The following is a 23,400-nucleotide window of genomic DNA, read 5'->3' on the forward strand; positions in this document are numbered from 1 at the left end:
CTGTATTATTGATGTGCTGTGTGGACAAGTTCTTCCTTGGATGTTTCCATTCTTCAACAGTAAGATAATATGTGGAAACATGTTTCTTCCCAGAAACTGTAGTACAAAAGAACAGTATACGATGAGAAAGGAAGGAGTCTTTATAGCTTTTTCCATGTGAATTTTATTCTGATATGCAAATAACAAATAATGGATTCTTCCAGAACTGTTCCTTCATGAAGAGAAGTCCAGCTAGAGAACTCTTCTCTTGTAGCCTTGTTTAAGATGGTTGACTTGGGATGCTTCGTTTAACTAGTTCCCTGCAGAACTCTGATGTGTTTCCTTTGTTTGTGGCTTTTTTTCTTCTTTCTTTCAGCATGCTGGAATACTCGCTGGACTTACAGAATGTCAGTTTCTCAGCTGTTCGAACTGTCAGGGTACTTCGGCCTTTGAGAGCCATTAACAGAGTTCCTAGTAAGTTGAATCCCTTTCCTCATTTTTTTCCCCTTCCCCTTGATACTAGCTCATTATTTCTGACAGCCTGGAATTAGAAGAATAAGTGGGACACCTTGCATCTTTCCCCGAATCCCATTTAAGTGGCTCCCCTAAATCTCTTGGCCAGGCTCTTGTAAATGTCTTCCCTCTGTGTAGAGCCTGATGTCGGTGTCCTCTTTTTAATGAACATTGCAATCCATCTCAGCCCTCTTCTCAAAAAGGAATGAATCATTAATCATACAGACAGATAAAGACTTGCTATTATATTTCTAATGCATTTGCCTTCCTTGTGGACACCTTCCATCATTGGACAGCACTTCTGGAAATGTATTTCATTTTACTCAGCTTGTAAGTGAATTAGAAGTTAGTTTGGAGACCTCAGTGATGTGTGACAGCAAAGAACAGATAAGCTACTGGTCATTTGGGGATGGAGATTCAAGGGCATGAATCACATGTGCTTGTATGAAATATTAGGTTAGCAGGGAAAGGCAAGGTTCCCTCTTGGACAAGAAATCCCATGGTTGCTGGGCAGAGATGATGGGAATTATAGGACAACACTGTGGAGGGCATCAGGTTACCTTTCTGTGTTTTTTCATAAAAACAAGTCCTCTTCCTAGGCTTGGCAGATATTCCTTACTAGAAGCCAGGCAAATGTGTGGCCTTCCAGCTATTGCTAGACCACAGCTCCAGCAGTTCTAGTTAGCGAAGTCAATGGTGAGAAACTGCAGGGAGTTCAGTCCAAGGGCTGTACTTGGCCCACCCATTTTAAAGGAATTGCTATTTCTAACGTCCTTGGATCATACAGGTTAATACAGGATGCCTGTAATTTCAGACATTTCTGTAGCTTTCTTCTCAACCTGTTGCTCCTCCCTTATGTATCTTGACACCATTTCATGTATTCAGCTGTCATATTACAGCTTTTCATCTGTTCTCCATCTCCATCCATTCAGTGTGATCCAGTTTATTAGCATATGTCAAAGTGGCACAAGGAAGGTTTCTTTGACCTTGCAGAATCATGAGATGGTCCACATGGCTTACATTCTTCTCAGCTTTCTCAAAAAAGCTTGCAGAGGAAAAATTATGTGTTTGGGGACAAGTGGACTGCGGAACACAAAACCCACACTTTGAATAAAATCAGCCTTCTTATAAACTTGTAGCCTCACTGTTTTTCTTTTTTCCCTTACCAGATGGGGACAAATTTATTTGCTTCACATAAGGCAAACAGGCCTAACAGATACTTCACAAGCCAAAATGTGAACTAGAACACACTTATCCTTCTGTTTTCACACCTCTCTGAGTTTTGTAATACATGTTTAAAATCTAAAAATGTGTCAAATTGCATGCAAAAGCCATATATCAGGGGAAAGTGTTTGTGAAAAAAAAAGTAGATTAGTTGCATCTTCCGGCAGACAAAAATGCATAGAAGTACATATGAATTTGGGGGGCACAGTCCAGCCTATTGTGGACATGGGACAGCATGATCTGTCAGCTGTAAAAATTTGATCAACATAAAAATAAAACAAACTCAATCATCCAGTAACCTCCATCCTAATCCTTTACCTAAACTGAGGAATTATATGTCTTTGCCTGTCATATGTTGATATTTGAGTTTTTAAAAATAAAAATAAAAAAATAAAATCAGCTGGCCATGTCCAAGAGTCTATCTGATGTACACAACTGAGACAGATTCCCTATGAGAGTAACTAAATCTGCCCAGACTTTTGATACAACATGGGTGTCCTGATAGCTTTCATTTTGAACCCCTCCTGTTACTCTCGGCTAAAGTGTGATCATGATGTTTGCAAATCACTGCCAAAATATTTTCATGGAATGGGTTGCTTTTCTCTTTTCAATATATTTTCCTGATGAAAAATATTTATTGTTATTTTTTAAAATCCTGGAAATATATCAAACAAACAAAAATACACCAGTATCTTAGGGAACTGCCACAATAGTTTGTGCAAGTCATATCAGTACAGTAATATTCATATCCCACTGAAGCTCTGCTTGCATATGAATTCTGTGTATCTGAACTGACTGTAGTCAATTGACCCAAATTAAATTGGGGCCTCAGTTCTGTCCCCCTTTTTAAGAGAATGTATAGCTGCAAGGATTTCTAGCACTGAATCCTGTGTGACACTCCCCCTTACAAAAAAAAAAAAAAAAACAAAACTATCTTGTCAAATTATCCTGTTACCTTGACAACAGGAGGTATTCGGGCCTTGATCCATCTGTCAAAAGCCGGAAATGCCAAGGCTGTGTTTGTTTTTCTCATCCCGTTGAATTTAACTTAATTTGTCAGGATGTTCCCTGTTGTTGTTTTGTTGCTTTTATCATTTCATGGCTCGAGAATCTTACTTGTAATTTTCTCTCCATAACACCACTGATGGATGACTGAATTTATGTGCCACTGTCTAACTGTGGATGTAATTCACTTAATCTAGTTTGCAAATCCTGAGTAATTTATCTGTGCTCCATGCAGCAAAACTGCAACGGTACAGAAACATAAGGAAGCAAGGCAAGAAATAAAGCTGATTCAATAATAAATGTAGGGAGCTAATGCAGGTCAATGAGGAATGGGGTAGAGTTGGTGTGTGTGTGTGTGTGTGTGTGTGTGTGTGTGTGTAAAATCAGCTTTACATTTGTCATTGGGGAAGCAAGTAGGAACTAGCAACTGATGACATAACAAAGCAAAAACCTTGTTGAGGAATAACAGTAAAAGTTGAGATAAATGACATGGCATTAAATGTTCCTTTAAATAAAATCAGTATGAGCCACAGTGTAGTGGAAAGCGACAAGGAAGAAGAGAGAAAAGTGAAAGAAATAGAGAAGGATGATCTGAGTATTACAGAGATGTTGGGAGAAATATTATTTTCTTCATACAAATGTCAAGTTACAGAACTGAATGTTCCTGATCTTGTGTGAATTAATTGTCTTCTAAAGTCCCATGTATTTGAGGAAAGGAGATTTAAATTAACAGAGCAGAATTACGAAGGAAAGGAGAGTTTTATTTGTTCTGTACACACAGAAGAGTCACATCATGTAAGCAGTGCTGAAAATGCAGTAGAGAGGTTGTGTGAGCATGATGTGAAAACAGCATGGACAAAACGGAGTTCAGGTTTTAGAGTTGTAACCAGAATCCTGTGGCCTTTACAGATTCATGGCAGACAGGAACTGACAGAATAATGTTTCCACAACAAATGTAAGACATTAAGGAAGAGCTTCCAATTGTTGAAGTTTTGCCTATCAACCGAACCAATTGGGGGAAAAATGGCTGCTTTAATTTAGTGGTACTATCTTTCTGTGATGGTGGAACTGCGCCGCTCCTGTGAGACAAGAGGTTATCCTGACAGTAGTAGCGTTGCTGGGAGGGTCTCCCATGTCAGACAAGCTTTTGCTGAGGAGCTCGACTACATGTGACGAATAGCAACTGGTGAGCAGCAGTAGTGCAGGGACACAGTGGATGTTTTCTCAGACAACAGCAGTAGCAGCATAGCTAGCACTTGTTAATACTGGCAGATGGAGGCACAATAAATTCGTTTTGAATGTCTTTTGCCATGAAAACTCTATGATGAGACAATCCAAAATGAAATAAGAGATCCTGCCGGAAGATGAAACTTCAGAAGGTGCTCAGTGAGCTACTGAAGAGCAGAGGACAAATATGAACAGCGCTGTAGGTAATGACACAACTGGATTTAAGCCAAAAAGACATTTAGCTATTGACATGTTCAGAGGTGGAAGGAAAGTCTGAAGTTGCACAACTGATTCTGTGGCCTGGTACAGGCCTGGGCGCCCTGGTGGAGGCGTCTTTACAACAGCCAAATTGCCCAGCATCCGCCCGCCCCAAAAAGAACCCGGAAAAAACAGGTTCTTTTTAGGACAGCGCGTGCATGTCATGAATGCGCCATTGGTGCACTCATGATGTAATAAACGCTCAGCAACATCTATACTGTTGCTCACATCAAGATGGCGGCCCCCGTGTGGACGGGAGACCACCATTAGGCTGCCGCCCACACATCCTATGATTCTGGAGCGTGCAGTTGCCGTGCACTCTAGAACCCTAGTATCGGTGGCAGCACGGCACTTTTGGAGGAAACTGACCACATACCAAAACAGGGCATGATGGTAGTCCTAGACAATTGGAACACAAAAGTAGGAAGAGAACAGAACCAAACATTATGGGAGATTTTGGCCAAGGATGCAACTGATTGCATTTTATGAAAACAATGGTTTGTTCATCAGAAGCACATTATTTAAGTAACCAAAGAGGTGGCTGTATGGATGGAAATCACATGGGGGCCAATGCAGAAATCAGACAGATCATATTATTGAAATTAGAAACTCAATTCTCTTTGCAAAAACAAGACCAAGAGCAGATTGTGAGAATAAAGCTAAAGAACACCAAGTCAATCATTGGCAGGTTACAAACGGCCCTCAAGGGGCCGTTTTCCTGCCGCCGCCATTTGCTGCATAGGGAAGCCCCAGCGGCCAGACTGTGAGGCTTCCCCGTGCAGTGAAAAAGGAGCGCCGAAATGGCGCTCCTTTTCTAAATGCGGAAGTGGCGCCATGAGGGGCGGAGCACGCCCTCACGGCGTCACTTCCGCCATGACATGTCTGGACGCACAGCGTCCAAGACGTCAAAATGGCGGTGCTCATGTGGATGGGTGCCGCCATAAAGTCCGCGCTCCGCGCGTACTGGGAGGAAAGGCCATCAGGAAGGTAAGAACCTTCCTAACCCTAATACAGCCCTTCCTAACCCTAGTACGCACGGAGCACATACTTTATGGCGGTTTATAACCCGCCATTGTAACCAAAATACAACCCAGTGAACATCCCTGTAGAATTTAATGTGCAATAATAATAATAATAATAATAATAATAATAAAACATTTTTATTTATATCCTGCCTCTTCCAATAGAATCGAGGTGGCTTACAAACACAATAAAATACAATACAGTAATACAATAATAAAAACCAATGCACACATAAAATACAATACAACTGTAATACAATACAATACATTATAAATAATTCCCTCTCCCCCTTCCTTACAATACAAAAATATACAAAAATATACAAAAGCTAAATATAACAATGATAAAATATAAAATAAATCATTAAAACCATTAGTTAAAGCAATTGAGACAGGAAGAAGCGAAGATGTTGGATAACCAGTAGGGAGTGATCAAAATGATGGTCAAATATAAGAAGGGCGACCGAGTGTATTATTCAGGGAAGACCTGTCAGAAGAGATCCGTCTTGATGGCCTTTTTAAAGGTATCAAGTGTAGTAATGTGTCTGATCTCTTCTGACAGGACGTTCCATAGTTTGGGAGTGGCAGATGAAAAGGCCCTCTGGGTAACCGCTACCAGCCTAGTCTTCTTTGGCTGCAGTAGGTTTTTCCCAGAGGACCTAAGTATGTGTGATGGATCATATGGAAGAAGGCGATCCTGCAAGTAGGCTGGACCCAGGCCATGAAGGGCTTTAAAGGTCAGCACCAACACCTTGTACTGTGCTGGGAAACTAATGGGCATCCAGTGAAAGGATTTTAAGATCGGTGTTATATGGTCACCCCTGGCTGCTGCGGTGACCATTCTGGCTGCCATATTTTGAACTAGTTGAAGTTTCTGGACTAGGTACAATGGTAGCCCAATGTAGAGTGCATTACAGAAGTCAAGTTGTGAGGTTACCAGCATGTGCACTACAGTTTCCAGGTCCCCCAACTCTAGGTAAGGACGCAGCTGGTATTTCAGCCAAAGCTGATAGCAAGCACTCCTGACCGTCATACTTATCTGATTTGACATCTGAACTGATGAGTCCAGGAGCACTCCCAAGCTGCAAACACTGTCTTTTAAGGGAAGTGTGATCCCATCTAAGACCAGTTAACATATCTCCTTACCCGGGTTCGGGATCCCAGCAATGAGTACCTCTGTTTTATCTGGATTCAGTTTCAGTCTGTTTTTTTCCTCATCCAGTCCATTACCACCTTAAGACATTCATTGAGAGGAGAGACACCATCCTTAGTAAATGCTGTAGTACGAGGCATGGAGAGATATATCTGGGTGTTATCAGCATACTGATAACACCCTGCCCCATGTCTCCAGTTGATCTCTCCCAGTGACTTCATATATATGTTAAATAGCATTGGGGACAGGATGAAGCCTTGAGGAACACCACATTTAAGCTCTCTTTTTGAAGAGCAACTGTCCCCAAGCATCACCATCTGGAATCTTCCCAAGAGAAAAGATTGAAACCACTACAATGCTGTGCCTTCAATCCCCAACTCTCCCAGGCATTCCACCCCTGAACATGTGATTGTGTCAAAAGCCTCTGAGAGGTCTAGGAGCACTAACAGGGTCACACTTCCCCTGTTGCTGCTCAGATGAAGATCATCCACTAAGTCAACCATGGCAGTCTCAACTCCATATCCTGTCCTAAAGCCGGTTTGAAATGTATACACATAATATATAAAAAGAGATTTTCTCTATTAAGCCTAATTGACCAGGAGCCAGAAGAACTCTGGACTCAAGCCAGGGACACTGTGTGAGAAGAATGCAAAAAGACACTAACTGCAGCCAAAATGAAAGAAAAGCTTCACTGGATAAAACTCTTCAAACAGTTAAGGACTGAGGGGAAGCAAAAGAAAAAGGTGACAGAAATAAGTTCAAAACCCTAAATGCAGCAGTTCCACTACTCCTGTGCAGGGATGAAGAGATTGACTGGGTCAATCAATGTAGAGAAAAAGAAGACTATAACAAAAAAGGTAGAACAAGAAACCTCTTCCATAAGATCCAAGAAATAAAAGGGAAATTTAAACCAAGAGTGATGATGCTCTACGATCAGTGGGGGAACACACTTATCATGCTCTGTGTAAAAACTGGAGGCTCAGAGGAGGAAGCAGAAGAACCCAGTCTTGAGTCTGGCCCTAGTTCCTCGGTGCCTGTGCCAGCAAAGTCTGCTGCCAATGAGGACAGGCAGGAACCTGGCACCAGTGCAGCAGAGGTTCCTGCCAACTTAGGCACTGAGGAGAATGGGGAAGCAGACTTACTTGTGCCTTAATTCAGCCAGCGGAGGTCAGAAAGAGAGAGCATGCATTGTTCCCAAAGAATGCCAAGCAATCAAGGAACAGCTGTACCAGTGAGAACTGGAGATAAAAGCCTGGGAAGAATGCCAGGACTTTGTCAGAGGTTAACTGACATCTCTGACAAATGCACCCTTGCCTTGAACTCTTGGGTTGCCTGACTCTCTGGATTGGACCTTTGACTGACAATTCTGTTTGCTCCAACCCTGAACTCTTGGACTACCTGATGACCATGCTGTTCTGAACTCCTGGTATGCTCTGATTTTTTTGGACTTCAATACTCTGGAATTTGGCTTATTCTTGATGCTGTGTTCTTGTTGCTTCTTTGTCTGGTTGTTATCTCAGTTTCTAAAGAGAACTGCAACTAAGGAGGGAGTAACCTAATGTGGGAGCAGCTGCAGCCAATGGTCTTTTCCCCAGACCACCTCTGCAGCTTCCCCAAGGCAATCACACCTGAGCCCCAAAGAGAACCCAAAAGAGAACCCAAAGAGAACCCAATTAGCTTCCGGGCCCAATACAAAATGTTGGTTATTATCTTTAAAGCCCTACATGGCTTGGGCCCGAGTTACTTGAGGGAATGCTTCTCCCGACATAATCCACCCCGCACTCTCCAAACATCTGGGAAGAACTTACTTGAGCATCCCAAGGTGAGGTTAACATCTACTCACCAAAGAGCATTTTCGGCTACGGCCCCAATGCTTTGGAATAATCTTCCGGAGCAGCTCCGACTTATTTCTACCCTGGATGCCTTCAAAAAGGCGTTGAAAACTCACCTCTTCCGGCAAGCATAGCCCCCTGATCTTTTATAGACCTCAGAAAAATACTACCTACTGATCAGGAGTCTACCTCAGGTTGTCAATGAGATTTTATATTGTATTAACTGTTTTTAGATAGCATATGGTTTATATTGTGATTTTAAATAATTGTTATTAGAATTATTGTGGATTGCATAATTTGACTGTAATTCCACTTCGATCCATTGGGAGAGGCAGGACAATATAAATAAAACTTATTATTATTATTATTATTATTATTATTATTATTAAAAGCTGGGTTGCTCTCTGGCCGGGCCACATCAGGAAGACCAACCAGAAAATCCCTCTCCCAATCCGCAAGAATTAAAGAGAGGGTTTATTATTCAGGCCAGCACCAAGGGCTATTCTCTTTCCCCACCTCCCAGGTCACAAGGCCTAAAGAGGTAGTTTCAGAGACCTCCCTTCCACCAAAACAGTAACCTAGGTGCTCATTGAACTCTAAATCTCACCCCATTTCTGCCAATGACAGCCTGTTTAGACACCACCCTGGCCATTTGTCCAAGTCTGACTGGGAACAGTATGGGAAAAAACCTGTGGAAAAGGGAAAAAATTTCTACCCAACTTAGAAGCGACCAAGAAACTTCATACTGCACCAGCGGTAGGAGGGTGGGTCAACTGCCTGATCCAGAATGGAGAGCTGTGGGAAAGCAGGGCTCAAATCACCTCTGGCCATGCTCAAGGCCTCCTCTTGCCATGGCATAACTGCCATGGCTCAATTTAAACTTGTCCCCCTGTTCCAGGTAGGCCAGCAAACTATGCATCATCCCCCAACATCTCTCTTGTGGGGATGATGCTGAATATCATATAATACATAATAGTAAAATCAAGGTGCTTCTTTCAGAGCTTCTCAAAATTACAACTTTTTCTCAGATCCATACTTACTGCATGAACTCTACTTTCACACCCACTCTGTTGCCCACGACACATAATAAATCAGGTGAAATCCCATGTTTCCCGTAAAAGAATACACATGTGGTCATCTGAAGCAATCGTGGCTTCTCAGCTCAACCTACTTCACAGGGTTGCTGTTAGGATACAAATGGGGTGAGAGAGTGGGGAAAATGTACAATATTTTTTGCTCAAAAAGATGAATTGATTGAAGTTGTCATAAAGAAATCCGTACAGCCTAAAGGCCTTTTAAATGAGTGAATTATCAATCTGATTGGATATTATTTTGCAGGAAGACTCAGAATAAGCAGCTAGTAAATCTCTTCCAATGCTGGACTAATGCAGGACCTTTACAAGTTACAGTTCTTTTTTTGTGGTCCTGTGGAGACCTTATGTGCAAGCACATGCTCATGCACACAAAGGATTAATAAATCAAAAAGAAGAGGGGTGACGAAAACTAGTAAAACTACCAGTTGTACTAGCAATTCTGTTTTTACTGGCTTACATAAGGAGGTAAGCAATTTGCTTGGCAAGGACAATAGTTACCACCCAGTGCCCATGCACATATGTCCCCTAATCCCAAAAGTTACTGATTCACTGCAGGATGTGCTAGGAAAGCTGTCATGCACCACTGCTGAGTTGGACATCTCAGTCTTCACTCTCTAGCAGCCCACAGTCTGCATAAGTATATTGACACAACATTGTGCTTCACTAGTTTTAAGTAGTATCTCAGCTGTTATCCACAACATGCCTGTTTCCTCTCACTGTGGATGAGTGAAGGATTTTAGGACTTTAGCTAATCCTCAGAGTTAACATGGGAAGAGGAAGAGAAGAATGAAAAGAACTCCAGGGCATCCAGTCTAATTCCTTGCTTATTTTCAGAAGCATGGAGAACTAACCCAGTAAATCTTCTCTTCTTTAAAAGCTATCTTCCCTTTGTTCTTTTCAGGTATGCGCATCCTAGTTACACTGCTTTTGGACACTCTTCCTATGTTGGGGAATGTGCTCCTTCTCTGTTTTTTTGTGTTCTTCATCTTTGGCATTGTTGGAGTTCAGCTTTGGGCAGGGCTGCTCAGGAATCGTTGCTTCCTACCAGAAAACTTCAGTTTGTAAGTATGAGTAAATTACACTGCAAGTTTTCAAAGTACTGTATGTATGTGCACAAAAGTAAGAGTTTTTCTGAAAGAAAATATTGATTTCCATAAGGTTCACAGCTCTCGTACCTGGGCTTATGTGTATTTTTTGCATACATTATGGCAAATGTGATGGACTTCACGTTGTGCAGAGGATGTGCAGCTCACCTAGAAGTTAGAATAGACAATGTGGGCACACAAAGATACAATTGTTTCTTTTTCTTTCTTTTTTTCTTTTGTATCCTTTTGCCACTGTTAATAACTATCAAGTAGTAGATGATAGAAATACCTATGTCAAGAACGTGAAGAACTGCTGCCAGTCACAGTAGGCAGTACTGGACTAGCTGGACACATAAAACATTTTAATAATAATAATAATAATAATAATAATAATAATAATAATAATAAATAAAATTTATTTGTATCCCGCCCCTCTGAGAACAATCAATAATAAAACCCATAGTTATATTTGGTTATCACAACTATGAAATCAGATAATGGCTATGAAAGCAGCATAACACATAGTTAATTACACAACTGCACAACTGTGTAACTGAAAGTGCTTTAGTCCTGACAAACTGTCATGTACAGTGGGCCCTTGGTATCTGCTAGGATTTGGTTCGACCGTGGATGTTCCAGGCCTATTAAATATAATGGCATTCCTTATATAAAATGGCAAAATCAAGGCTTGCTTTTTTGAATTTATATATATGAAAAATGTTTTCAAGCTGTGGGTGCTTGAATTTGTAGATAAAAATCCTGTGGATATGGAAGGCTGGCTATACTAACTTGATTCAGAAATCCAAGCCTCAGTGCAAAAAGTAAAATTGTTCACAGCAAGGCAATGTTGTTGGAACTAAAGCAATGTTGGTTACATAGTATATTAAAAGTCACAAAACAAACCAAATCTTTTTGCATGCCCTCACTCCTCATTTGCTCCCATTCCAAAACATCCCTTTCCCAAAACACCCCCGTTGCATTACCATGGGGACTGACCTTGGGAGCTCCCAATGCATATTACCTCCCCTTCACATCTGCCCACTACTCAGTGCCAAGAAAGATAAACATGCATTCCACCCAACAACACTAAAGATATGACATAGTCCATCATCCATAATACAAAGCAAAGCAGGCACAATATAATTGACTAGCAGGCATGGCAGGAACTCAAACCAACTAAGATCCTGACAGTGATCTTGGACAAGTCGCAACTCTCTCAGCCTCAGAGGAAGACAAAGACAAAACCCCTCTGAAGTTTTCTAGCCAAGAAACCTCTGTGATAGGTTTGCCATGACTCAGAAATGACTAGAGGGCACACAACAACTACTTACTCTGGTTTTGGTCATCCTTGAAAATGATTTTCTAGGATGTTATCAATTCAAGTAGGAAATTGGGCAGGAGGAAAGGAACCAAGCCAATATTACACATCCAGATGTTATTTGAACCATCTAAACAGTTTTTGAAGCTGTCATGCTTCACTGTGTACAGGAGTTCAGTACAGATTCTCCTGGTGTTATGAAAGTGGACACACTGAACCATTTCCTCTTTGAACCATTTCAGATGGTGCACAGTGAACAATTACCTCAGCCATTTTAGATCTGATCCTAACCAACAAGGGACATTATCAGACAAGGGAAATTGAAATTATAATCCAATCTGAATGCAATCATGGGGTTTAACGTTATTGCGTGATAGACTACCACATGCAATTTCAGGAAATGGGACGTCAGTCCGAACGCAATCATGGGTTTCACGTTATTGCGTAAGAGGTGATCACACACAATTTTGGGCAATGGCAAGCTATTTTCAGGTGATGAGAAGTCAGTTTAAACCCAATTTGAATTCACATAAATTCGCTGAACTAGCAAATTCAAGTGAATGCGTTCTGGCCCCACTTTCTTTTCATTCGAAATTAAGAGAAATTCCTCCCATGTGATAAACTCCTAAGATGACCTGGTTAATGAGATGGAAATGGTGGGATCTTTAAGTGGGAGTGACCATGGTATCTTGCAGTTAGTTATACAGTGGAAAGGAGAAGCCAGACATAGTCAGACATGCATTCTGGACTTTAGGAAAGCTGATTTCAGTAAATTTAGGAAAATACTGGGGGTTAGGAATAGTAAAAGAGAAGGGAGTTCAGGATGGATGGGAGTTTCTCAAAAGGGAGATACTGAAGGCACAAGTTCAAACCCTTCTAACAAGAAGGGAAAATGGGATGTGTCTCAAGAAACCGGGATGAATGACTAAGAAACTTTCAAGTGAGCTAACTTTTAAACAGGGCATATATGAGAAATAGAAAAAAGGGGAAATAACAAAAGAGGAATTCAAGCAAATAGCTAGCACATGTAAGGGGAAAGTAAGAAAAGCAGAAGCACAGATTGAGCTCAGGCTTACTAGAGAGATTAAGAACAATAAAAAGGGCTTTTGGGGGTTGTCAGTAACAAAAGGAAGAAGAAGGAAACGGTATGGCCACTGCATGGAAAAGGTGGCAAATTGCTAACAGGGGACAGAGAAAAGGCAAGACTATTCAACACTGTCTTTGCCTCAGTGTTCTTAGAAAAGGAAAAGGGTGCTCACCCTGAGGAGAATGGAATAGAGGTCACAGCAGGAGAAATGCAGCACAGAATAAGGAAAGAGGAATACCTGATTAATCTAAATGAATTTAAGTCTCCAGTACCAAATGAACTACATCCAAGGGTATTAAAAGAACTGGCAAATGTAATCTCAGAGCCATTGGCAATAATTTTTGAGAACTCCTGGAGAAGAAGAGTAGTCCCAGCAGACGGGAGGAGTCCCCATCTTCAAAAAAGAAAAAAGAACAGATCCCAACAATTACCATCCAGTTAGTCTGACATCAATACTAGGAAAGAGTTTAGAACAGATCATTAAACAGAGAGTCTGTGAACATTTAGAAAGCAATACCATTATCAGAAAAAGTCAACATGGGTTTCTGAGAAACAAGTCATGCCAGACTAATCTGATCTCCCTTTTTTTAAAAAAAGGTAACTGTTTCAAGAGCAGCACTACTTTTAAAATTTTAGCATATCGAGCCAAATAGCCATTCTATGTCTGAAATATAGAAAATATGTATTAGTTAGAATTGACCATTGCCTGCTTGCTTGTGCCTTTCTCTTTCTTACTTTAGCTGCTGTGGTGGTAAGGGATGTTCATGGACATTCTAACTCACTCTCAGTCTTGAGCACATAAGGCCAGGGTCTGAACAACAGGCCTTTTGGCATGTGTTCTGTCTCACTGACTAATCATTATGCAACCCACCAGATCTTTTCTGGGTTCTGCTTTCCCTTAAATGACTTAGTTGTTTTATGCAACCCACAAGAATGTAATAATTGCTATACTGGGGTCAGTCAATTCAGCCCATCCAGTTCAATATCCTGTCTCTGATGATGGCCAGTTCCCAGAAGTTCAGATGAAACTGTTTTTCCCCCTTCTCTTAAACCATTTTTGAGTGATGTATTATCTGACATTCATTCTAAACTTCAAAACTACTGTAACGCAATTTAAAGAGATCTGAAAAATGAAATTTCACTCCCAGACAGTTAAAATGCCCCAATCCTCAATTAATTTGCCTAATTGCTTTTCCTGAACTCAATTATCCTATTTGCCCCTGTGACCTCTTGGGTCCATGAGTTTCACAGGTTATCCTGTTAGTGACATGAAAAGGTACTTTCCTCTTTTTGCTTTTAGTCTGCTGTCTGCTAAACATCACTGGTAGTGTGTCCCCAGTCTTTTGTAATAATAATAATAATAATAATAATAATAATAATAATAATAATAATAATAAATTTTATTTATATACCACTTTTCCAAAAAGATCAAAGTGGTTTACATAGAGTTTAAAACCAATTACAAAAAATCATAAAATAGATAAAACCAAGAGCACTAAATACAATATACAATCTAAAAACAATCATTCAATCAATCAATAGGGTGAGGTAGAGAGTCAATGGGATCAGAGCACACGACTTTATTTTCCAGGGGGGAAGGCTTGACAGAAGAGGAAAGTTTTAAGCCTCTTTTTAAATGTTTCCAGGGGGGTGATAAGATGGAGCTCGTCGGGAAGACTGTTCCAGATTTGTGGGGTTGCTACTGAGAAGGCCATCTGGGAAGTAATAACATATTTAGAAGGTGGAATTTCCAACAAGTTCTTCCCGGTTGTTCTGAGTGTGCGGGGCGGATTATATGGGGAGATGCGGTCCCTCAAGTAACTATGGCCCAAGCCATGTAGGGCTTTATAGGTAATAAACAAGACCTTGTATTGCGCTCGGAAGCGAATAGGCAGCCAGTGCAGATCTTTCAGAATAGGTGTTATATGGTCAAACCTGGACGCACCGGTGACCAATCTGGTCACCATATTTTGTACTAACTGAAGCTTCCAGGCTTGGTACAAGGGTTGCCCCATGTAGAGCACATTACAGAAATCCAAGCGAGTGGTTACCAGAGCATGTACCACAGTTTCAAGGTCCCTTTGGCCCAGGTAGGGTCGCAGTTGGCATATCATTACATTGTACTGTAATGTAGGGTGACTAATGAGCCTTGATTGTTTCCTATACTTCCAACATGCCATTCTTGTGTAACCTGCTATGCGTCTGTTTTCTTTAAGCCCTTACTCAGTAGATCTGGAATCCTACTACCAGACGGAGAATGAAGACGAAAGCCCTTTCATCTGCTCTCAGCCGAGGGAGAATGGCATGCGCTCCTGCCGCAGCATCCCGACACAGAGGGAGGAAGGCCTGGAGTGCACCCTGGACTATTACTCCTACAATGACACCACTAACACCTCTTGTGTCAACTGGAATCAATATTACACAAACTGTTCTGCTGGGGAACACAATCCTTTCAAAGGAGCAATCAATTTTGATAACATTGGTTATGCATGGATTGCAATATTTCAGGTGAACATTGTGACTTAATTTCCAAACGTATTCTGTCAATAGGCTGTTCGTCAGTAATGATGAAAAGTGGGAATTTTTAATCTTTTTTCTAAATATTTTCCCTTTGATATAAGAAGAAAACAAATGTATTAGTTTAGATCACCAATTGCTTGCTATTTTTTCTTATGACTCTATAAGTATAGGATATACTAGTACAGACTAATGTTCGCTTGCTTGCTTTTCACCCACCCTTGATTCTTGAGTATCTCTCCATCTATTTCTTATTTCTTATCCTTTATATTAATAGATGTAAGAGATGACTCAGAAGGAATAATAAAATTGGTAGATCTTCTTCCAGTTCAAGGACATAGGCCAACTTTTTCTGACTTTATCCACACACACACAAACACATACCTGATATATGCAATAGATCTTATATGTCAAATTTTTAAATTAAATATTGAGCTTGTCACTAAACTGTTATATACTAACTGTTCCAGAGATGCAATCAAATTAGAGTAAGAGTGACTATTGGTGAGTTTCTTTAGTAAATTTATTTGATTGCTCCGTGCTCTTCTTTTGTTGTTGTTGGTGGTGCTGTTGTTTTTTGTTTCTTCTCTTCTTACCTTTAATTCAAAATAAAATGAAATTCTGCGAACTGCTGTGTCTTTCTGGGTTTCTCTAGCAGGTGTTTTGTAACTTCTATATAGGCTTGTTTCTTATCCTTGATATACCAGATAGGCTTGCCTCCACCAAGAGAACCTAAACAATAACTCCATTTTCTTTCTTCTTTAACACAGGTCATCACTCTTGAGGGCTGGGTAGATATAATGTACTTCGTCATGGATGCCCATTCCTTCTACAACTTCATCTATTTCATTCTCCTGATCATTGTGAGTTAATGCTCCTGTCTTTGTAGCAAACAAGGACATGAACAGATGCCAGCAAGAAGGAAAATTGTGTTAGGGTGTGTGTGTTTGTGTGGAAAGAAAATGAATCAGACAGTATGCTTTAAATTTGGATGGACAACTGCTAGATGTTGGGGGGGGGGGGGATTAGCCCCTGCAAGGGACCCAGAAGAGCTGCATCATCACCCCATTCCATTTTTATTTTTAAAAATGCATCTAGTATCTTTTCCTCTCAAATATAACTAATAACTTCCCTGAAGGCTCCAAGGTGCACTTTTGGCTATTTTACTACACTTCAGTGGAGAGGTTCCGTCTATTCTATTCTATTCTATTCTACTTATATTCCACCTTTCTCCCAACCCAGAATTAAAGGTGACTTAACAGTGTTTATGGATTCTGCCCCCCACACCCAATGCAGAATCTTGATGAGGCTTGTTTTCAATTTTTTTTGGGGGGGGGGTTGGTGGGGGACTTGTCCAAGCCTTTAAAATATGACCTCCATGATTCCAAAATATGACAAAATGGCTCATAGCATTTGATAATGGTGAGGAAATGGACCTTAAAATGGGAGGGAGGTATGCAGATCCTTAGGGTACAGCAAAGATGGCCTTGGGGTTCACATGCAATTCAAGGGTGTACTTTGTCCACCTTAGCTTTAAATAGAACCCAAGAGAGTATACAGCCTGCTAGCAAAAGGATGTGTTCTGAAAGTACTCCTAACAATGATATGATACAGCCACATGTGAGTTTGGAACTGATGATTTTATTTTAGTCACAGATGGAGATAGTGAAGGCAACTTCTCCATCACCATCCTATCTCAAATTTGTCATGGGATTAATATTGGCTGTTCTCTTTTTAAAACAACATCAACAAACATGAGCTTGCAACTATCAAAATACTGGATGAGTTTGAAGTTTGACCTACAGTAACAAAAGGAAGATAGTCTGGTCTCTTTTTGGCTTTTATGTTAAAGAAAGCCTATTGACAAGAGACAGTTTTGCTGTGGCCTTCGGCAATCTTTACAATTTCCTTACAGTGTATATAATTTTTTTTAAAAACCCACTAAATGTCACAACAAACGACAATCCCAGGATTCTATAGAATGGAGCCATGACAGTTAAAGCGCTGTCAAAGTGCATTCATTTTGTAGTCTGGCAGTAGCCCAACACACACCTTCACAAAGCATTCTCTCTCTCTCTCTCTCTCTCACACACACACACACACACACACACTTGCATTCTCACCTCTCTCATATACACACCCTCCCTTGGCGCTCTGCTGTGAATGCTTCCTCCTCCTGCTGTTTTGTGCTCTGTCATACAGGACAGAACAATTCTGGAGCAGTTAACTTTTATTATATTTTAAGGTTAGTCAGGAATGGCTGCAATTGTCTCAGCAGCTCTTCCTGCCCAACACTTCATAAAATAGATTCACTGGTCCTGGTGCTGGTCTGGCAGTGGCAGAGGAGGCCTAAACATATCCATCCCTTTATAACCATTCCTTCTGTGTTTCCCTGCATCAGTGAAGGAATGTTCTGAGCTTGTGCAACTCGGGCACATGCTCAATAGTCCCCAGCATCTTAGCCATCGATGGAGATTTAGGAAGCCTTTGAGAAAGAAAAGGAAACAAAGTACACTTATTTGCTTGTGGTCTGGGGGCAGGAGAGAGTAGAAGCAGCACATGAGAAATGGGAAGTTTTACTGATACCCCACTCCACCCCATAGCATTGGGCTCCCTGTAACTCAGAAGTTATCTGAGCTGGAGGAGAATGTGGATACATTTAATGTATACACAGCTATCCATCAAAGCTAGCTCTTAATGTTAAAGGAGCTATCCAAGGTGCTGACTAAATTTTCAAAACTGGGTGCAATACACTTTGAATTGCTCAGTTAAAATTTGACCAAGACCCAAAGAAAACTCACTTCTCCACTGAGATAGGAGCCAACAGCTTCTACTGCTTACCTTATTCAAGACAATATCTCAAAGTGGTATCTCAAAGTGTGAATAACTGAGGCCAGGCCTTACATTGAGTAAAGCTAAGCTATATGCTTGGGTGGAAGCTACCTGATATGTTCTCATTTAAGCAAATCAATCAGCTGTTTCATAAGTATGTTAAATCTGCACCTTTCTTTCCCTTCTCAATGGCACATCGTTCAGCTCTACAGTTTCCTGCTAAGGGCATCCAGAGAGAAAGCAATGCCAAGGAAGATGAATCAGCATCTTCTTACCACTGAGATAGCATGAATGGATAGTGTATCTGTTGGTTTAAGGTAGCCAGGAGAAAAGGCCTAGTTATTGGCTTCTTTTCAAAACATTCAGACTGAATAATGATCGTGATCTACTGAAAATGCAGTCTAATGAAAAGCCTGTTTCAGAATAAATTATCAGATCTTTGGCTGCAAACAACTGCTTTTGTTGAGTAGCAACATCTCCAAAATTGCAGTTAACAAAGGAAAAGATCTGTGCACAAAAGCTGTCAACCTTTCTGCAAGGGAAAAATCTGTCATGAAATGGTTTCAAGTGAACAAGCATGAATTTAAAAAACAAAACAACCCAAAAACACAATAATGCTTCTGAATTGTGATAATTACAAACACTGACTCCCAAGAAGCAAAAATTAGAGAAACTCCTTTAAATAAAAGAAAATCCCTGTTCAACTTGGCAATGGCATTGCCAGCCCTAGTGTCACCTGGTGCAGGGGGGGGATGGCTGTGGGGGCCAGAAGGCCGTGCTCATCCCTTCTCATATACACTCAGCCTCAGGAGAAGGAAATGGCAAACCTCCTCTGAACAACTTTTGCCAAGAAAACCCCATGACAGGGTCATCATAGGGTCACCATATGTTGGAAGTGACTTGAAGGCACACATCAACAACAAACGACAGAGGAGAGTGGCTCTCTCTCAAAGCTATCTTCCAAATGGTATGAAAGCAGCATTAGTTATGAGCCAGTTCCTGTAGCAAAACTTTTGGATGGCTCATGTATTTCCCGAGTGGCTTTCTGAGGTCTAGAGAGCCAGCATGTGGTAGTGATTTGAGCGCTGGACTAGGACACTGGGAGACCTGGGTTCAAATCCCCCTGGGTGACCTTGGGCAAGTCACACTCTTTCAGCTTCAGAAGATGGCTGTGGCAAACCCCCTCTGAAGAAGCTTACCAATGAAACCTCATGATAATAGGTTTGCCTTAGGGTCGCTATAAGTTGAAAATGTCTTGAAGACACACAACAACGACAAACAATTTCTAAGGTCTGAGAATATCAGTATACCCCTGGCTGCAAGGGGGGGGGGGCTTTTACCTTGAGAAAGGGCAGCAGTAGAAGTTTGCATTGTCAGGCATCTGTCAAGGCCCACACACCAGGAGGAGCATAGCTGTTGGCCTCTAGATTTTCTAACCATGCTGCTCCTCTCTGTTGTCACTGCCTGATTGCCTTCCTTCCACTGTCGCTAAGAGGGACAATAACAAAAAGGAGGAGCAGACACCTCCCTGCACCTCCCCTTCTGGGCCCTGACAGTGGGGACAAGTGGTCAGTGATGACAGTAGCGAGGTGACTGGGGCACTTTTACTAAGCCCTACCCCCCCTCCCAAATCTTTGAGCAGCATTGTTGTGATGTCCTGCTCATGAGTTTTCCAGATTCAAGTCGGCCATGTACTTTTCTTGTAGGCAAGGGAAAGCTTCTACCTTTCTTTTTTTCCCCTTTCCTTTCTTTTTCTTCTTCTTTTTTGAAGGGTTTATTTTGCACTACCAAGGTAATTGTAGGAATGCATTCAGCTTGGGAGGAAAGGGTTCCCAGATGCTGCAGCCTCTCTCTCAGAAACACCACCCATATGGCATATCAGTCTCAAAAGTCTTCCAGCAGACCCAATGAGAGTCTCCCCACCACCACTGCATATCAAATCATAGCATGATGGAGTCATCTGAGATGGGTTCATCCTTCCTTAGGAGCCTGTGTGGTGTAAGTGCCAGAACTCTGGGGGATCAGGATTCAAATATTTGTTCAGTCATGGAAACCCACTGCAGACCTTAGACAAGTCAAACTTTCAGCCCACAGGAAGGGAAAGGCAAACCTCCTCTGAATAAATCAGCCAGGAAAACACTAGGATAGGGTCACCATAAGTCAAAGTTGTCCTGAAGGCACAAAACAGCAACAAAATACACCCTTCCTTCCTTCCCTGGCTTTGCTTTCCCCCCACCCGTATACACACACAAACCATCCCCACACCAAAGTTAAGTTTGGGGATGTGGTTTCACATATAAAAGTGTGAGGAGGATGTGACTGAATAGATTCAGATGAATGGGATCTGCATCTTTGACCTTGCCTGCTATTGCCCTGTGGAAAGTTGTGAACATGTGAATGCTGTTCTCAGTGTTCAAAAATAAAATGAAAAACTTAATATCTGCTGTCTACAATTACTTATATATTCATTATGTTTTAGATAGAGATTAAGGTTGTCAAACCTGGTCCCACTGAATGAAATGGAACAAAACAGTCACAAAGTCTCTTAATTTCCTTGGAAACCAATTTGCAAAAGACTGCAGTTTGATACCACTGCCCCATGGGAATAAGCCCCACTGAATCCAGTGGTACTTACTTCTGAGTAGAGATGTCTGTAACACAAACTTTAGAAAAGCTATGTTTTCTACTCCCAGAATGTCCCAAACAGCATGGTCATAGCCATATTTCAGGAGTTGAAATTGAAAAGATTAGAACTTTCTTCTTTGCAATTGGTGTCAAGCATATTATTGAATTGATTTATGTCTTCATTCCTAAACTGTGATAGGGTTAGTCTGGACTGAACCCTACAGCTTTGTCTCATCTTTGTTCAGTAATGGAATTCAAAGTAATACAGTTGGACCTCCATATCCATGTATTCTTTATCTACAGATTCAACCATCCACAACTTGAAAATATTTTTTAAAACATATATTCCAAAAAACAAACCTTGATTTTGCCATTTTATATAAAGGACACAATTTTACTAAGCCATTACATTTAATGGGACTTGAACATCCACAGATTTTGGTCCTGGAACCAAATCTCAGTGGCTACTGTGGACCCACTGGATAGAGAGAATTCTCAGGCAGTCTTCCACCAGTGAGAACCAGCATGGTGTATCTTGAGCATTGGACTTTGACTCTGGAGACCAGGGTTTGGTTCCCCGGTCAGCCATGGAAACCCTCTGGATGACCTTGGGCAAGTAGGCTCGCCTTAGCATTGCTATAAGTCAGGTGTTTGTGGCAGGATTATTTCTCTTTCACTATGTGATGAAATTTTTATTTATGCCTGTTTGTTTCACTCCCTCCAGTATGTGTTTTCCATGTTTCTTGCTTGGGGATCAAGCTAATTGCTCTCCTCTTCCCCTTTTAGGTGGGCTCTTTCTTTATGATAAACCTCTGCTTAGTTGTCATTGCAACTCAGTTCTCAGAGACCAAGCAGCGTGAGAGTCAACTGATGAAGGAGCAGCGAATCCGCTACCTCTCCAATGCAAGCACTTTGGCCAGTTTTTCAGAGCCAGGAAGTTGCTATGATGAGCTCCTCAAATATCTTGTCTACATCCTTCGAAAGGCCAGCAAACAACTGGTGGAAGTTTACCGAACAACAGGGGTGAAGATGGGTTTGCTTTCTAGCCCAGGCAGCAGGAGTAGTGCAGAGAGACAACCGTGCAAGCATCGACCACGGAAAAGATCATCAGTCCACCATCTCATTCACCATCACCACCATCACCACCATCACTATCACCTGGGCAATGGAAGCCTACAAGCTCCACGTGCCAGTCCTGAAATCAGTGATGTTGAAACCAGTTCACTTCACAATGGTGCCAACAGGCTGATGCTTCCTCCCACAGCCAATCCTCATATTGCTTCCAGCAATACTGAATCTGTTCACAGCATCTACCATGCTGACTGTCATTTTGAGCCAATTCACTGCAGATCATCTCTCCCTCAGCCTGGTCTCAGCCTGCCTGGACCAGAGGTGCTTCCCAGGACTGTAGTTGGCAGCAAAGTCTACCCTACAGTACATCCAGGTACCTCCCATGAGCTGCTGAAAGGTTTAGGAGAGCCCACACTGAACCCTGGGGCTAGCACACTGATGAACCTTAACATCCCTCCAGGACCTTACAGCCCAATGCAGAAACTACTGGAGACTCAGAGCACTGGTAAGTGTTAAAGTTGGCTAGCAGATATTGAATAACCTTTGTGGTGGATGAGAAATCTGTTGATCCTCCCTATTCCCACATTTCTGTTCACTCTGGACAACCATTGATGGAATGTGGCATTCAAGTAAGGTGAAAGCTGAATTATTAAGTTTGTCCTCCTTTCAGAACTATGATGAAATCACCCATTCATCATACAGGAGCAAAAGAAACTGATTCATCAGTTACTTATTAATTTTAGGTTGCATTGTTTTTTGTTGTGATTTTTGGTGCTAGTGAAGTTATAAAAAATTACTTTTGGGAAACTGAGGAAGTGAAAAAGCTTGAAAAAGTGAATAGTAAGTCAGCTTGATGTAGTGGTTTGAGCATTGGACTATGACTCTGGAGGCCAGAGTTTGAATCCCTGTTTTGCTATGGAAACCCATTGGGTGACCTTCGACAAGTAGCATTCTCTCAGCAAAGGCTTCTGACCAAATTTTGCCAAGAAAACCCTTAGGCTTGCTATAAGTCAGAAATATCTTGAAGGCACACAGCAAGTCTATTCATATTGGTAACAAACAGTGACCCCCTTAAACTGCTGAAATCCTTCATATTAATAGGAAACTGACATGAATGAAGCATTCCAGACTCAGACATTTCTGCTTGTGTTTAGAAGTGTTACTTCCATATTCTAAGAGCTGAAACAGACCGGCTCAGAGGGGTGGCTTGATGCCGCTCCTTTGAGCACTGGGTTGGGGTCATGGCAACCACCCGTCATGACTCCAACCCAGCTGTTTACTGGTGCAAAAAGAAGCAGCAAAAAATGCTTCTTTTTGCACTGGCAAAATGCTGGCTTTTCCAGTACCGCTGTGGCTTTGTGATGCTCCTGCGGCATCTAAACACTGCACCTCTGGAGTTCTGCAAAGATTCCCCTCGTATGGTTGGATGGCGGCTTCACTGCAGCTTTGTGCCAGCTTGGGGGCATGCATCATCTAAATGACATGCCCTAAGCCACTGGGAAGCTGCCACAAAGGGTCCATTTGTTTCGCCTATAAGTCTCAAATAAAATCTCAAGTC

General features: G+C 41.5%; 1 protein-coding gene across 11 annotated transcripts in view; it reads left to right on the top strand.

Moving 5' to 3' along the window:
• Positions 1-23,400, top strand: part of CACNA1G (calcium voltage-gated channel subunit alpha1 G) — a 270,365-nt gene that overhangs the window by 41,346 nt on the left and 205,619 nt on the right. For all 11 annotated transcript variants that reach the window (XM_089537162.1, XM_089537177.1, XM_089537228.1 and 8 more), the window contains exons 4-8: positions 356-453; positions 10,209-10,368; positions 15,014-15,305; positions 16,085-16,177; positions 21,558-22,347. In XM_089537162.1, the coding sequence (XP_089393288.1) occupies positions 356-453; positions 10,209-10,368; positions 15,014-15,305; positions 16,085-16,177; positions 21,558-22,347 (1,433 nt within the window). The remainder of the gene's footprint in view (positions 1-355; positions 454-10,208; positions 10,369-15,013; positions 15,306-16,084; positions 16,178-21,557; positions 22,348-23,400) is intronic.

The sequence above is a fragment of the Sceloporus occidentalis genome, unplaced genomic scaffold, assembly GCF_023333645.1.
Source record: "Sceloporus occidentalis isolate IW3139 unplaced genomic scaffold, rSceOcc1.0.p SCAF_1, whole genome shotgun sequence".
NCBI lineage: Eukaryota > Metazoa > Chordata > Lepidosauria > Squamata > Phrynosomatidae > Sceloporus > Sceloporus occidentalis.